The sequence below is a fragment of the Rattus norvegicus genome, chromosome 1, assembly GCF_021556685.1.
Source record: "Rattus norvegicus strain SHRSP/BbbUtx chromosome 1, alternate assembly SHRSP_T2T, whole genome shotgun sequence".
NCBI lineage: Eukaryota > Metazoa > Chordata > Mammalia > Rodentia > Muridae > Rattus > Rattus norvegicus.
The window spans coordinates 212,280,802-212,297,963 of record NC_141534.1 but is presented as its reverse complement, the minus strand read 5'-3'; the positions used below and the strand labels follow the sequence as shown (position 1 = coordinate 212,297,963).

Here is a 17,162-nt window from a genome sequence, read left to right as displayed (position 1 = left end):
ACCAGGTCTCATGTAGCTATGGCTTCCACACCCACGAATTCTCTCAACTTAAGGTGTGTCTGAAAATATATGAAATCTAGGGGCTGGAGAGGGGCTCAGTGGTTACAGGTATTTGCTGCATTTGCAGAGGACCCAAGTTTGGTTCCCAGCACTTGTGCCGGGTAGCTCACAGCTGCCTGTAACTCCAGCTCCAGGAGGATCTGATGCCTGAAGCCTCTACCGGTGCCTAAACTAACTTGCACATGCCCACACAGAGATGTAATTAATATTAATGATGTTAAATTTTTTAAAAGACCATATTTGGAAATTACGGCATGTGCACTGAACGTGAACGGAATTGTCTTGGTGTTTACATCCCTCAAGCAATTCGGTACAATACACAGACTGCACTGGGTGTTGCATTTGGGACCTGACTTAATATGGAAGGATTGTGAGACTTACTGGGGAAGCCTTTGGCATGCTACAGAAGGGATTAGAGTGCGAGGAGTGTGTGTGTGTGTGTGTGTGTGTGTGTGTGTGTGTGTGTGTGTGTGTGTGTGTGTGTGTGTGTGAATCTAAGGGTGAGGAGGGGGTCCTGGAGCTAACCCCCAGCTGATGCAAAGGGATGTCTGCCTTCATATTTCCTGCGACAATCAACAGCCCTGCACCCATTTCCTGATGCCTCCAGGGGGCAGTGTACCCCTCAACCAGACTCCCTATGGGGGCCATATGACTGATATTTTTAGGTTACTTTTTGCTGAGGAGATGGCCAGACAGAGAACATTGGGCACACAGTTATCTCCAGTGTCTGTGCTAACGACAGGGAGACCCTGGATTCTGTCCTGGATGCTGGCCGAAAGATTAATTTCAAAGGCAGACAATTCCCTTGCCTTGCTGGAGGGCGCTAAACCTCTTAACCACTGGAGGGTCAGGGGTGATGATACTCTGAGTTGGTCAATTCCTTTCTAGAAGAGCTGAGTGAAGAAGTTTCCTTGTTTTGATTGACAAGAAGCACAGAAAGTAGGGAAAGATGGAGAGTGAGGCGAGGCATCCTGAAGACACAATTTAATGCAAAGGCTCAACTCGAGATGCATGCATGGTGCCTGGGGGAACATGGAACATGGGTGTGACAGTCTAAGCAGGCAGAGCCAAGAACACAGGAAAGATGCCCCAGGACCCTGGCCAGTTAGTTAGCTTACCTGTTCTACCTGCCTCCTCAGAGGGAAAAAGGCTTCAATAGCAATGTTGCTGAGTACTTCACAGCAGGAAGTCACAGAAGGATAAAACAGCAGAGGGGACAGTGGTCAAGTGTAAGCTGAGGGCTGGCTGAGCGCCTTCCCTAGGTGCCATGTACATTAACATCGGACCCAGGTTGGATGGATGCTGCTGCTCCCTGGCTTACGATGGCCTGAGGTGACCCCAGGGCCACCAGGCTATGTTCTTCTCCCATACAAGTGCTAACCAGGCCTGGCCCTGCTTAGCTTCTGAGATCAGCTAAGACTAGGCGTTCAGGGTGGTACACGGTGGAGTCTACGGTGTTAGTCTATGCCACGAGGCCATCAGCACTTCGTTCTCTCAGGCAGAGTGCTGATCTTGCCCGGCGGGGGTTAATGTGGATTCTGAGTATGGGTAAGGCTATGGCTGAGCTGTGGAGACAGTAGGTCAGAGGTACTAGATATCTGTCCAAGTGACTTGTCTCATCACCATGACAAATACCCGGCAGAACACCTTAGAAGAGGAGGCATTTATTCTAGCTCACAGTTTGAGGGCAGTCCATCAGGGTGGGAAGGCATGGTGGCACCCGTGCGGTCACATTGCATCCATACTGGGGAATCAGAGAGAGAGATTGTGACTCCTACATTCAGGGTGGTCCTTGCCCCCTCAATTGACCTAATCTAGAAGCTCCCTTACAGACGTGCCCAGAGGCTTGCCTCTATGGCGATCCTAGATCCTGTCAAACTGTCAGTATTATTGACACACCTCTGTATCTTATATGGTTTCGACTGCTGGTTCACTATCATGGTAGAATCCCACTGTGAGCCAAGGGGCAGTGGGGCTACTGCTGTCCCATTCTACAAATGGGGATGTAGAGGCAGAAAGCCATGACAGAAAAGGGTTGAGCCCCAGGAACCTGCATGAGCTGACAGATTGGGGTGCTGTAAGTAACAGTAGGGAAATGCCCATGTGTACCCTGGGAACTTAAGACAAAAGCTGGTAGCTGCTGAGTGTGGACATCTGGGAGGGAGAAGGAAAAGGGCTCCTGACAGAGCCTGAATGCCACTAGGACAGTGGCTTCCACAGACTCAGCAGGAAGTCACTTAGAATGTTTATACTCCAGGATGGGTGTCCCTGGGGGCCTGGAACACAAGAACTGCCTCCCTCCAGTATTAGAGAAGGATCCTGCGGGTGACTCAGAGCCAGGTCTGGACGGGCAATGGTGAGGACATCTTCTGAGCTGAGATACTGCCAGTGCCTGTGCCCTAGACAACCTCCTTCCAAGATGAGCACTGTGGCTATTACTGCCCTTCTTTCTGTGGAATCCAGTCCCTTGCTTAGCTCTCATTCTTGGCTCCCAGCTCAGTGCCTTTCTGATGCTGTAACAAAATACCTAAGGGCAGGTTGTCTATAAAGAACAGAAATTAATCTCTTTGCCTTTCTGGAGGCTAGGGGGCTGAAGACCAAGTACAGACATGGTGTCTCACAACCTTCAGTACCTCCAGCTCCAGGGATCCAATGCCCTCTTCTGGTCTCTTAGAGGTACCAGGCACACACTGGCACTACACAGAGCAACACACAAATTCACATAAAAACCAAAGCCAAACCAAATATCCAAACCAACCAAATGACAACTTAAAACCAGATTGTGCCTGTGCTACCACAGTGAGAGCAGGCCTTGGGCTCCACACTCTGGATCCTCCCCTTCCTCATTCAGCAGGGTCCAGGACAGCATCTTTGATTGCTCTGCTCCTGCCTTTGTGGGATGCTCCCTTTAGCTGACAGAGCTTACTCATTACCAACAACCCAGGCTCTGGAGGCTTTCCATCTACAGATCAAGGCTGATGTTCAACCTCCCTGAATCTCAGTGGTTCCTAGGAGGCACTGTTGCCTCTGTGGTGAGATATGGCGCCAACAGACAGCTGAGACATCACTTTTGTTTATCCCCAGTTCCCTGGAGCATGGCGTTCTGCCCTGGTGTGTGCATGCATCTGTGGTGTGTGATGTCTGCTCGTTGCCTCCTCTGGACCAGCTCCGTGTCTCGGCATCTGGCTATGAATCCAGCAGCAAGCAGAGGAGAAACGCCTTCTTGAAGAACCTCATGCTCCAGGCTAGGGGAGCAGGTCAGTCAGCACAGTGCTTGCTGTGCAAGCATGAGGACCTGAGTTTGATCCCCAGAGGCCATCTTAAAAAATGCTAGGCATAGTGGTGCACCCTTGTAATCCCCTCAGTGGTGAGGCAGAGACAGGCAGAGCTCTGGAACTTTCTGGCCAGCTCGTCTAGTCTAATTGGCTAGCTCCAGGCCAGTGAGAGACCCGTCTCGGAAACAAAACAAAATAGGGGCCAGCAAGATGGCTCAACAGGGGACAAGATGGCCTGGCAGGCCTGAAGATCCAGATGCCACAGCAGCCATTTGTAATCACAGTACCCCATGGTGAGGTGGGAAGTGGAGACAAGAGAACTGTCTGAAGATCACAAACCAGCTAGCCTGGCATATGAAGTACAGCAGAAACACCAAGAGAGACCCTTCTGTTTGTTTTTTCTTTTTCTTTTTTTTTTTCGGAGCTGGGGACCGAACTCAGGGCCTTGCACATGCTAGGCAAGCGCTCTACCACTGAGCTAAATCCCCAACCCCTTCCTCCAACTTCTGAAAGCTGCCCTCTGAAGTCTATGACACATGCACGAGCATACCACACACAGACATATACCCCACACACACACACACATCACACAAATATACCACACCATGCACACAAATACACATGTACACACACATGCGTGTACACACTACACAAATGCATACAACACACCATGCATTTCATACACACACACACCACGCAAATACACATACCACGCATACATACCCCCCACATGCACACATGCATTTCATATATACAAACACACATGTACACACACATCAAACAAATACACATACCACACACACACCACACAAATACATACACCATGCACACATAACACACACACACACATACACACACACACACACACACACGCATTTCATACACACAAACCATACATGTTTATAAAAACCAAGGAGGAGCTGGAGAGATGGCTCAGTGGTTAAGAGCACTTGCTGCTCTTTCAGAGGACACAAGTTTGAGTCTCAGCACCCACCCATGTAAACCCCAGATTCAGTACCTCTGGCCTCCAAGGGCACCAACATTAATGTGAATATCCTGCCCCCATATGTATATATAATTAAATATAATAAAAGTAAAACTTAAAGATTTCTTTAAAACATCAAAGTGGACAACACCTGAGGAATGACTCCTGACGTTGAGCTCTGGCATGCACACACATACACACTCATATACACACTCTCACGCACGCATGCACACACACACACACACACACACACGCATGCATGCAGAACTTGTGATTCACTCAAGGTAGGCATGGATGTAGGAGGCCACCAGGGTCTCAGGACTTGCATCCATGGAGACCAAACACTCAAGCATTATGCCAGAGCCAAGTCCGGCATCTAAACCCAGATCCTGAAGAGGAAAGTTGCCAGCACACGAGCTGCTTTCCCCTCCCAAATAAACACAAACCACTTCAGAGAGGTGGCCTCCCTAGCAAAGTGGTTTTCTTCTTAGCTCTCCTGGGAATCTGCTAGCGATTGAAAACCTTTTATGAAACATGAGCTGAACACCAACTTAAGTGACTGTCAGCAGGCTGTCACTTTACAAAGTGGTATTTTTTTTTTAATCAGGTGTATCTGTGTTCCTTGCCCCATCAAAGACCCTTGAGACATCAGGGCTCATGCACAGACCAGAGGGCCACAGAACACCAGCTCCAGATACCAAACCAGAGAAGGAGGAGGGTCATGATTACTCAGTGAAAGGCCCTCTCTCAGGCCAGTGTCCAGGCTTCCATGGGCGTTTAGTACACTCACATGTTGGAGCCCATGGGAAACTGGACTGCCAGCTCCCTTGTGCTGGGTATGTGTTGTGGCCTCCTAAGATCATGTGCTGGAAGCATCATTCTGTGGGTGTGTTGAGGCCATGAGAGATGGGACAAGGGACAAGGTGGCTCCTGTCTGACGCTCAGACTGACGAAGGTAGCTGCAAGGGACCCAAAGTTAACTCTGCTGAGGTCATTGTGAGTGGGTTCTAAGTCTACATCTGCTTCCTCTTTCAATGTCTCAGTTTGTGCTGCTTTTCCTCACTATAATGACACAGAGAATACTCACACACACTCTAAGGGAGGCTCCAGAAGGACAGGGAGGAAGGGCAGGGGGAAAAAAGATACCATGACAGGGATCTGCTGAAAGTCGTCACCTGGCCTCAATTACCACGTGTCACGCACACTGTCCTAGTGTAGAGACGTGAGATCCTTCTCTGCCTCAAGCCTGACCAGAGGAAGCCAGCCGCCAAGGGCACCCAAGTCAGCCACCAAAGTTCTAGCATTCAGGCCTTAACTGATGTTCTATGGAGCTTCCCTCTCATAGAATCAGAGGTCCCAGCCCACTCTGGGCCAAAGCCTTTCTTCCTGTGCACACCCTATATCGGGGTATTCAGCAACCACTTTCATGTGTGGCCAAGAAGCTAAGAACCCATGCTCCCCCATCTCCCAGGAGTAGCTTCAGCCCCGGCCAACGAGATGGAGCAGGGTCTGTTGGGTGGGGCTTCCTTTGATCCCACTATACCTCTTAGGTCCTAGTAGGTTTTGGTACCTCCCCTTCACTGACTACAGGGAAGGTCGGTTCACCAGCCGAGTCAACACCCTGGGCATTCTGAGGACAAGCAGGGCACAGAAAGTCAGAATCTCAAGTGGCTTCACAGGTCTCCATGCATACCTATGTGTGACCCCTGACCTCCTGTTAGAGAGACCACAAAGCCTCGACACTTCCAGGTATGACTCCGAGATCACATTTCTCTCAATCACAGGCACTCCCGCCTGCATGGCCACGCCCAGCCTTTTCAACCATCAACACCCAGAAGAGAGTCATGTTTTCATTATAAAACTCCAGAAAGGAAACTGAGGCCCAGAAATAATGCCGTGGCCTGCATTGGAGGGGAATAACTGAGCTCCCTAAGGCACGCTACTGAACTCACACAGCTGTCTCAAGCTTGTTCTGTCAGGAGGCAGCTGGGTGGACTCAGCTGCTCCAGGATCATCTGCCTCCCAAAAAGGAGACCTGGGATCTGAACCCAGGTCAGCCTGACCATAGGAGTTAAGGTCACCCCAAGGCACCTAGAGCATCTGTAAAGAATAAATCTGAGCAGCCAGCTGTTCCCCTTAAGAAACACTCCCACAATGCTCTTTGAGATTTACTAGGAGTGCAAGAAGAGGTGGGCATCCTCGGCTTTGGGGAGAGGTGTCCACAACAACCCTCACTTTCTTCATTTTGGAAGGGCTGGACTCACGTAAAGGCGCATAGCTTCTTTGCCTCTGTCTCCCTTTGTCCTTCTGAGCTCAGCTGATAACACTCTCGTGAGTGCCAGATGCTCTCGGTGCTGACTATCAGCGTTTCTCTTACCCATCTCTGCCCTCTGTGCTGTTCTATGGCCAAGGGGAACTGAGGACACTGGGGGTGGGGGAGGTAGGAGCGGTTTCTGGCGATGTTGCCCAGTGACCACCCTCTCAAATTGGTTGAACAAATGAATAGAGCCGTTGGCTGTCAGTGGTTTCTGTTCTGTAGTAATTAGAATGTTTGAAGGAAAAAAAAAAAAGGAAGAAGAAGAGGAAAAATCAGCCCAAGAGATTCCACAAGCCTGCACAATCCACAGACCCAAACCAGCACTCTGAATGGAAATTACAGTAAATGGATGAATTGGGTCTGATTTGCATGTGGCTGATTAGCTTGGCTGGGAGTGCCCTGCCAAGGTGGCCTCTGGTGTTCTAGGAGCACGTGGTGAAGAGACCAGAGGCCAGGGAAGCAGGTGCCTCAGGCCTAGGGCTTCACTGATGATGGGAAGGGAGGGGCACTCCCATAAGAACAGGTAGACTAGACTTCTTGTCCCAGGGTCAACCTAGCTGCTGTTCCCAAGTATCCGAGGCTTCCATGCTCTGCCATGCCAAGTCCTGTGGACTGGGTGGGCCCCATTTTGTGTGCCCTAGCATGCAGCCTCTGTCTATCTGATGCTCCACTTCCAACATCTGGTCTTGGGTTCTACTTCACAACTGGCCTCCACCCCCACGGAGTCAGAATTTCTGAAATAAAACAGCTGCTAATTAGCCCTGCCCTTAGTGGAGCAGCCTGGTAAACAAGCCCTCCCTGACCCCTTCCAGAAGGCAGAGTCAGTCACTCCTAGAAAAGGCTCCTGGAGGTGAAGTCCAAGGCTCACAGGTTGGAGGAGTATTGCCTAGATTTAAATTTGGGATCCGGACTGGAGGCGGGAGGATCCTTTTAGCTTTTTAATCTTTTTTAAGGACACCGGCAGCTGAGGCTTGGGAACTAGGGCACTGAGAAGAGAGACCTGTTGAACAGGAGGAAGCTGCTGCCTCCTGTGGGAGGGAGCCAGGACTCTGCAGACAGGAGCTTCAGCATCCACACCTTGGCTAACCAGAGCTCAGGACCACAGGCTATCAGGGCACACCCCTTATCAGGGTGGCTTCGGGGGAGGGCTGGGCAGTCCAAATGGAAGCAGGAAGCACAGACTCACCCTGGCCATGACCTTTACAGACAGATGTCTGACCCCTGAGCTCTCATTCCCTCCCACTCACCAACACAGCAGCCCCTGTCCAAGGGGCACAAACTCTGCAGGTGACAAACAGAACGTAGGGACGCCATGCAGTGAGAACTAGGGCCACTGGTCACTAGAATCTTGGCAACTCACATTTATTGTTGCACACCTCAAAGTGACATCCAGGGGTGGGGTGAGGAACCTCTTGCTCACTATGTCCCTGAGCTAGCCTGAACCCTGGCAAGGCAGCTCCTGTTAGCTTGCTTTCTTTCTTTCTTTCTTTCTTTCTTTCTTTCTTTCTTTCTTTCTTTCTACTGCCACACCATCAGAGGGGCAGGGAGTCTACTTGATTAAAGAACAATAACAGAAGCCGAGCTGGCCATGCTTTCTCTGACGCCTGCATTGAGGGCAGCAGGCGTCCCTGTCCCAGCTTGGGGGACTTCCCATGCACTTTGCAGGGATCCTGAGACACTGGTGCCTCAGTCCACCCCTCACCATACAGTCAACACCCTCGACACAGCATTTCACTAGGAACAGATGTTGGAGTTGGGCTCAGAAACCCACCAGTGCTCAGAGAGCCACTCAAGAACACAAAATAAGACCGTGGGATTCTCTGCCAGAGACGCCTGCATCCTGGGGTAATCTGACGGTTACCTTTGTTTTCCTCTAAATCGGAAGTAAGAGAAAGCCAGGCTGGAAACAATAGCCTGGAGGAAGGAACCCAGGCACCCGAAGCATCGCATTCTAAGACACACAAAGTGTAGACTGAGCAGCCTGCTGCCTACACCGAACATGCCAGCATAATCACCAAGCGCCAGTAGCACCAGAGTTCCGGGACCACTGTCTCTGCTGCTCCAGCAGAGAACAAAGACTCACATCGGCCAACCCCAAGCAGGCTGGGGAGGTAGCACCATACCTCCAAAATGAACTCTCTTCTTGAACCGGGAGCTCTCAGCCATCGTTCCTAACCTGGGTATGACCATCTCACTCAGACCGGTCCCTCGCCTCTTCCTCCTCTGGGTCCATGTGGAGACTGGGTCCTCGGGGCTGGCCTCACTTACTATATTCTCTGTTAATCCAACAAGGAGTTAAAAAAAAAAGTTGCAGTCTTCTATGGTCAGAATTTAAGAAAAGAAGAAAAAAAAAAGAAGAAGAATAGATCACAGGACTAAGAAAGACAACCCCAGAGAGTTTAATCCACGAGGAGGTTCACGGATTTGACTTTTGAAGACGGAAAATCAGGATCGGCTGAAAATTCGGTTCTTTGACACAAGTTGTAGCTGCAGACTGGAGCTGCGTCCTTCCACTTCCTCACTGTACCGGGGACTTTTTTTTTTCTTCCTAGTGCCGGTTTCCATGGCAACGCATCAGTCACTAGTCTAAATAAGTACGGGTGAAGGACGCCTGAAAAACCGGTGCAATTACGCACACCATTAGCAGGGAGAGGAAAATGATTCAACCACTATTAGCAGGGGCCAGAGGTGTCACTTGTAGGCAGTGACCGTCCTTGTCCTGAGTAATTGCTTTCTCATTTTGGAGCAGGGCATTTTCTCCGCCTGGGCACTTTTCCGGCTTTCTGTGTAGTGGACAGCAAGGTGGCCCCATCACCTCATGGAACTAATGCCAAAGAGGAAGCCTGGGTCTCAGGGACAGGGTACCCTTCCAGGTGTTCAGGACTTCTGGTAGTGCATGGGAGGCAGATCTGGGGCGCATTCAGACATGCTGCAACTTCAGCCTGAACGATCCTGGTGGGCGAACACCAGGTTGAAGCTCAGAGGCAGAGCTGGGAGCTGGGGTTCAGGGTGTGAAGTGAGCCGACCACCTTCTGAGTGCTTCCCTGTGGCGCCTTCCTTCTCTCTTCATCTCTAGGGATTGGAGTCACATAAGAGGGCAGGGACTCTTCTTCTGTTTGCCATCTGTCATTTTTTCTTCTTCTAACTTAATTAAAAAATCTTAAGCTGCTTATTTTTGGAGATAGAAGATCTAGCTATGTAGCCCAGGCTGGCCCCACTAAGAATCCTCTTGAGCACTTGAGCTATGCACCACCACACCTGGCTTCCCTCTGTTTTGTTTTGTTTTTTTTTTAAGACAAGAGCCCTCTCCTTTCTGAATTGCCGATAAGTCAGGGAAGGGTAGGAAAGGAATGTTCATCTAATGTCCTTCTGCCCCTGGAGAGGCTGAGTGGGTGGGGAGGGTCGTGTCCCAGTCTCTGGCTGTGTGACTTTGGACACATCTCCAACTGTCTTGACTTGTTTGATGGACATAGATCTATTATCCCTAAGAGGGATACTATAGGCATGAGATGCATAAGGTATGTTAAAGGGCACCAGAGATGTTGTAGGTCTCGGGGAAAGGCTATCTTTGGTATTATCTATGTCTTCAGTGTGCAGAGGTCTTACAGCTACGCCCTGCCCTTGCCAGACTCAGATGGCCTGTGGGGACTTTGTAGAGTTGGTGACAGAATTTACTTCTTGTTTTCCTAGCATGCAGGACTAGGTACTCTGTAAAGGGCAAAGATGAGAAAACCAAGCCCAAAGGACCTGGCCCAAAGTCACCCAGTCAGTTAAGGCTGGACTCAGGACTAGAATCCTGGTCTCCTGGTCTGCTAGGGAGGATGCTGGGTACAGTGAAGCCATGCTGGTTGTTGCAGCTTTAAAAGGCAGTGAGTTCCCTCCTACTTGGGAGGCTTGGCTTATCTCAAGCTATCCCTTAATCCTATCCCCTGCAGTTTAATAGCCCGTACAGGCCCCCCAGACTTTTTGCCTCTCTGAACCCCTTTCTTCCCCACCCTGCCCCCTGTGGTCTGACATGATCTGTGGGCAAATTGGAGGGTCGTAAAAATAGTCTGTGCCTTGCACGAGAGGGACCCAGGGGGCTGCTGCCGCCGCAGCTCACCGAGAATCCAGTGGGAGGCAGAAGCTGGAGAGACAGGGGTAAAAATAGCCAGGGTTTCCACGGAAGCTCTGCCTTCCCTCTCCAGGCCCGCCCCACACAGCGGGCACATGTGATCCTCGAAGTCTTTGGAGCATACATCTTAAAGCTTGTGTCCTTGGATACGCCCTTTCTCATCAAAAAGATGAGGGGCTCAGGGGTGTATACGGTAGAGTCTCTACCTTGCTCCATGTCTTTAAGTTCCAGGAGTGAGGCTGATCAGGCGGCCAGGAGTAGTGTTGAGGTGTGCCAAAGGTGACAGGCTGCTGCCTGGTCCCTGTCTGGTGTCCCTGGACAAGTGCCTCAGTCTCTCTAGGACTCAGTTTTCCCATCTACCAGTAATGGGTAGGTAAGTGTGAACCTTGCTGCAGGGCCAGTGGACCAAGAGTATCAGTGCCAGCTCCAGGTGGCAGGAACTGCAGCACACACGGACTCTGCTGGAGCCTTGGTGACACCTGTTTTTACCCACCTAGAGTCCCAACAGGCTGTATAAACTGTAGGGTCCTAGGCAAAGTGCCACTGTCATTGCTAGTACTAGACTGTATTCCAGTTTCCTTTATGTTGCTGTGGCAAAACACCCTGACCATAGGCAAATTAGGGAAATTAGGAAAATGTTTGCTCAGTTCATACTTCCAGGTACTTAAGCGAGCGATCACTCCACAGTCAAGAGCAGGGAGACATGCATAGCCTTGCCTATGTGCAGCTTGATTCTTTCATTTGTATACAGTTCAGGACCCCTTCCCAAGGAATGGAGCTACCCACAGTGGGCTAGGTTAATTAGTCAAGACAATCTCCCAGAGAAATGCCCAGAGACCAGCCTGATCTAGGCAATTCCTCAAATGAGTCTTTCAAGTTATATAGGTTGTGGCAAGTTGACAAAAACTAACTAGCTCAGGCTGTTTATTACAAAGGTGGATATATCCCAGGGGTGTCTATCTGCCTGTCTGCCTGCCTGTCTTTGTATCTGTCTGTCTGTCTTTCCCTCACACCCAGACAGACTCCTCTAGAAACAGCAAAGAGCTAGCCCGAAGCTCTGCAGTCATGGCCACCTATACTTCTCCTGCTCTGAGCTTGGTTGTCTACAGGACCTGAGGAGTTGTTGGCGCCCAGGACTCCTCCATCAGCAAGAAAGCAGGGACAAAGAAAAGGTTACTTCCCAGAATTCAGGAGGACAACCAGCTAGGGTGTGTGGAAGGCACAATGAGCTTGCTAAGCTGGGCAAGGCACAGGCATGCAGGGAACGGAACAGCTGAACTCCATCCATCCATCACGCCTACAATAGAGGCGGACTTAGAGCTCCTGAGGAGGGGAGCTGGCGAAGGTATGAGCAGTTGGTGTCTCTAATCACTCAGACACAGATAGGACAGCATGTGACAATAAGTGTGTGGATGGGTGCTCTCTCTCTCTCTCTCTCTCTCTCTCTCTCTCTCTCTCTCTCTCTCTCTCTCTCTCCCCTCCCTCTCTCAGGCAAAGTACATAAATAGATGCACACTCTCGAAAATGCCAAGATTCACACACTCACATGAATGTGTGTGTACACACTCCCATGTACACATACTCATCCAATGTGCATACACATACTCACAAATCCAAAGATAAGCACCCCCATGTGTGCATGCAGGCACACACACACACACACACACACACACACACACACACACACACACCTGGTCAGGGAGGGATGAGAGGGTATGATCTAGAACTTCTTTGGAGACAAGACCTAGACTGCTGTTTTCCTCTCCCAGCCCTGGGGGCCTGTCCTTATGTCTCCAGCAGCCTAGCCAAGGCTCATCTGGGTCCCCCTGTTCCTCATCTGCACTCCTCGTCACCTGGGTCTCTTTCCACGGTGAAGATGCTCCCTAGCTCACCCTGCTTTTGCTCCCTTGCAGTCTGGTAGGTTCACCTCACATTCTATTTCTTGTGAAGTGCACACCCAGTATGAGTGTGTGTGTGTGTGTGTGTGTGTGTGTGTGTGTGTGTGTGTGTGTGTGTGTGGTGTAGGGCTCGAACAGCTAGGTGGCAGTGTGCATGTTGTGGCTTCTCTGACTACCCAGCAGGGGATGACCCCTGGCTGGTACCCAGAATAGGGGAGGGAATGGGGGAGGGGGCTCTCGGCCTGGTAGACAGTAACATCTAGGCCACTTTGTGTCCATCAAAAACTTAGGGGTAGCAGAACTCGTGCTGATTAAGGAGTTAGTGCTGCCACCTGCCTGTATTAGGAATGGAGGCTTCCCTCAGGTCTGGAAGCCATTAAACAGCAAAGATGAGTACCAAGGAGGTGGGTGGCAAGCTTGTGTCCACATCACAAAGCAGAGGGATGAGAGATGATGAGGTAAGAGAGAATTTCCCAAGTCTCTGAGATCAGAAAGCAAGCGCATATCAAGATTTCAGTGCAGGACTGGTAGGAGGCTCAGTCAGTAAAGCCCTTGCCGCACATGCATAAGGAGAGGAATTTGATCCCTAGAACAGAGCCCAGGTAAAAAAGCCAGGTGTGGCGGCTCATGCTGGGCGTGTGGAACCAGGAGGATCCCTGGTACCTGCTGGGCAAACAACCCAGACAACTTGGAGTGTTCCAGGCCAATAAGAGACACTGTCTTAAGAAAAAAAATGGAAAAGTGGACAGCACCAGAGGAACATGTGAGTATGAACTTGGCTTTTATATGCATGTACATACACAAACCTATATACCACACACACACACACACACACACCTGTATACACACCCATACACACACCTACACACACATACAAACCTACACACACATACACACGCAAACCCACATACCTACACACACACACACACACACACACCTGTATACACACCCATACACACACCTACACACACATACAAACCTACACACACATACACACGCAAACCCACATACCTACACACACACACACACACACACACACACACACACACACACTCTTCAGTACAGAAGTATAGAAACAGCTATAAGGCTATGCGCCATAGATGGGAGAGGCCAAGAGCCAAGTGTGATGGCTCATGTCTGTCATCCCAGCACTGCAAAAGCAGAGGCAAGAGTTCAAGAGTTCAAGGCCAGCTTCGGCTACCCAGCAAGTTCAAGGTTAACCCAGGTTATGTGAACCTCTTCTGGAATACAGTAACACCTCATCTGTCCCAGTTCAGCAGAGTTCACTCCGAGACTCAGTGTGGATGTGTTTCCACGTGCATATTTATATGATCAGGCAACTGTAACAGGCAAAGATATGTCAGGCAGTGAGTACTAGCTGGGGCGATTCCCTCTGCTGTGGAAGCCGCATGAGTAAATGTTTCTCTATGATATTCATAAATGCCACTAACACCCGAGCCAGCAACTTTAACCTATCAGCAGTGGTTGTGTGTCATGCTTCCGTGAGTCACCTGGAAACACTTGGGGACTCCTAAGTGCTGAGTGTGGCGGCCAGATTCACCAGCTCACCGGGGAGATCAGAGTTGGAATCCATACGGACTCAGGGCATTCCAGGTTGCAGCACCCAGGGAGACAGCTCCCGAGGCAATTGGCCTGTGGTGCACAGAAACTGCAGAGTCCAGAGCCCCAGCAAGCTCATTTTGGAACAATTATAACAGTGAGCATTGTCCACCAGAGGTCACTGTCTTAAGAAGACATTAGAGCAAGATAATTGACGTGCAGTTGTCCCCACATCTGCAGGGACCCAGGACTCCGAAATACGCAGATGGCATAGTATTGGCACAATCCTCCTACCTCGGCCTCCTGAATGCTAGGATTACAGGTGTGTACTACGGAGCCTAGTTAAAAGAATATTCTTCACTCTTAATTGGCTGAGCCCATCAATGTGGACTTTGGGGTTCTGGGGTGCTGGTGGCTAGAGATGCAGCGAGTTATGACAACAGCAGTGTTGGACCTGCTCCCCCACCCCCACCCCGGCCCTTGTGGGTTATCAGTGAGCAAGGGAGGACACAGCATATGTAGGGAGTGAGGAGCCATGAGGAGAGTGGTGGAGAGAACAGTGGTCCTTGAGCCTCGGAAACTGCCCTTCCTCACACACACCCAGAACAGCGAGGATGCCCCTTCTTCTCACAGGATGGTCCTTGGTTCAGTGACAACTCCTGAGTGGCCATATATGCTTGTGGTGTGTAACATCATTCACAGGTGGCAGTGCCTGGAACTGTGAGTTACTATTACTTAAGCTGTTTGTGCCCGACAGCCCAAGAAGTAACACACTGTTCAGGAGTTCTCACCCTTAGCTACCACTTTGTAGGAGAGAACCACCCTCCCTGCTCTGCCTCCCCTGTCAGGAATAGGCAAGGTCAGTGACCATGACCAAATATGTTAGCAGCCCAGGTTGTCACTGAGGACAGATGGCCTCCCAAGGTCCCGTGATAGGCAGGTGGTAACACAAACTCGGCCTTTCTGGTGCTTGGGGGCTGAGTGCTGTTCTAGGACACATGTGCATGCACTGAAGGACACCACGCTACATTAAGGCCAAGGAAGTAGAGGGGCTCTGTGATGCCGCAGGTTGGAATTTCCCACGCATATTCATGGGCTCAGCAGAAGCCTCTCTCCTGTTTACTGCCCCCCATGTTGCAAATGCTTTAAATGAAGGTTAGCAAACCAAGCAGCCTATGACAGGGCAGGGTAGGGGCAGGCAGGTGTGCAGGCCTGCATCTCCCTTACTCTGCTTATGATCTCCATAGAGACAGAGTAGAGCTTTGGGAAACACAGGATTTAGAGGAGCCCAGCCAATGCCCAACACCCGAATCTGTTTACAAAAGATAGGGTAGGGTCCTGTCTCTCCATCACAAGCAGGATCCTTACAGGAACTTGTGACCTTCATTTGGGGTGAGTGGGACAAGTCATGCTCTGATCTGTTACAGATCATAGGATAGTAGATACCACTGTCAATCAACTCAGCAGGAAACTCATCTTCTGACAATAGCAGGACCCCAAAGACTCCAGACAAGAGCCCAGCATACTCCGGAGAGAACTCATGCCTACTCAGGAAAACAAGTGGTAATGACCCCAGGAGAACACCACACTGTCCATCCACAGCCATGGGCGGGGCCTCTCGGGACAGAAGCACTAGAATGGGGCCCTGTTCTGCATTTGCAAAACACAAGTCCTCGGTTCTTCTCACTACACACACTGGTTGCATATGCTGCTCCTAAAGGGACACCTGTCTCCAGAGACAACGATCAAGGGGCTCTGGGCTGAGGGATGTTGGTAAGAAGTTCTGCATTCTCTGGGTAGGATGAGAAGCCCTAATTATACCCATTGGGCCCCAGGCAACCAAAGGTGAACCTTAAATGCATCATTTAGAAAAAGAAGCTAGGCATAGAGGCCACACAGTGATAGACTCACTGTGAGGAACCCTTCAGGGCACACACAGTCTCCGAGACAGGAAGCAGGTGAGTGACAACCAGAAGACTGGGCAGAGGCAGGGGCGGGACCGATGACATCGGCCTCCTTCTGACATGCCAAGAGGTTCCGAAACTAGGCAGTGGTGAAGAAGGTGACTGGGTGTGCAGGATGTCACTCCCTTGTGCACTTCAGCAGGCTAATCCTGCTGCTATTTGAAGTCTATCCCAGAAAAGCAAAGCAGAGTTAGCAGTCACTGGGCCAGGAGGCCTAGGCTCTGAGCCTGCTGGTCCTGCATGGCTACAAGACCCCAGCAGATGAGTGTTAGCCACACTTTGGTTTCCTGGTCCCAACAGGTGCCCACCCAAGATAGGCCTGGACAGCTAATGCCCACAGAGGTTCCTGGGAGGAAGAATAGGTTCATGTTAGCTATCATTTTACAATGCACAGGATTCCCTGGATTGAGGCAGAATGGGCCCCCAAAACTCTATACACACAATGGGGCAGTATGCATACATTCAGCAAACACTACCTCACCAAGACCTCTGTGCCCATGTATGTGCCTTTTCAGTGACATGACCTGACATGGTGATCTCTGTCCCCACAGACAAAACAGGCATGGCTTTCATGTAGCCCTTGTGCCCATAAGGCTGTCCCCCTTGCCAGCCTTTGGACTCACTGTTCTTACTACCTGGCTACCTGCCCTCCTCCCCTGTATCCATCTGGGTCCCCTCACTCCCTTTAGGTTTTTGATTGTGTCCACTCCCCAGAAGCAGCTTCATGTTCCCAGCATTGGCCGGTGTCCCTAGGTGTCATCTAGCTCCCTGTTGTGATTCTAGGTATAGTGTCTAGCAGTTTTTGCTGAATGAGTGACTCCAGAGCTGTCTGCGTGTCAGACGCCACCAAAAGAGAGATGACTAAGCTAGGAGGAGGGCAAGAGGGGGTAGACAGATACACAGAGAAGTTCATCACAACTGAGTGGGTTCATCTGTGATGGGAGATGTGAGGCTCTCTCTGGGAACAGGGAGCATAAGAGCTTTGCTGG

The 17,162-nt window shown here is 50.5% G+C and overlaps 1 protein-coding gene across 11 annotated transcripts in view; it reads right to left on the bottom strand.

Annotated features, from left to right (window-relative positions):
* The window catches only part of Shank2 (SH3 and multiple ankyrin repeat domains 2), a 443,362-nt gene that overhangs the window by 173,861 nt on the left and 252,339 nt on the right, over window positions 1-17,162 (bottom strand). For 2 of the 11 annotated variants that reach the window (XM_087605599.1, XM_087605632.1), the window contains exon 1: window positions 8,761-9,182. In XM_087605599.1, the coding sequence (XP_087461725.1) occupies window positions 8,761-8,827 (67 nt within the window). In that variant the 5' untranslated portion in view covers window positions 8,828-9,182. 11 annotated transcript variants of the gene reach the window in all.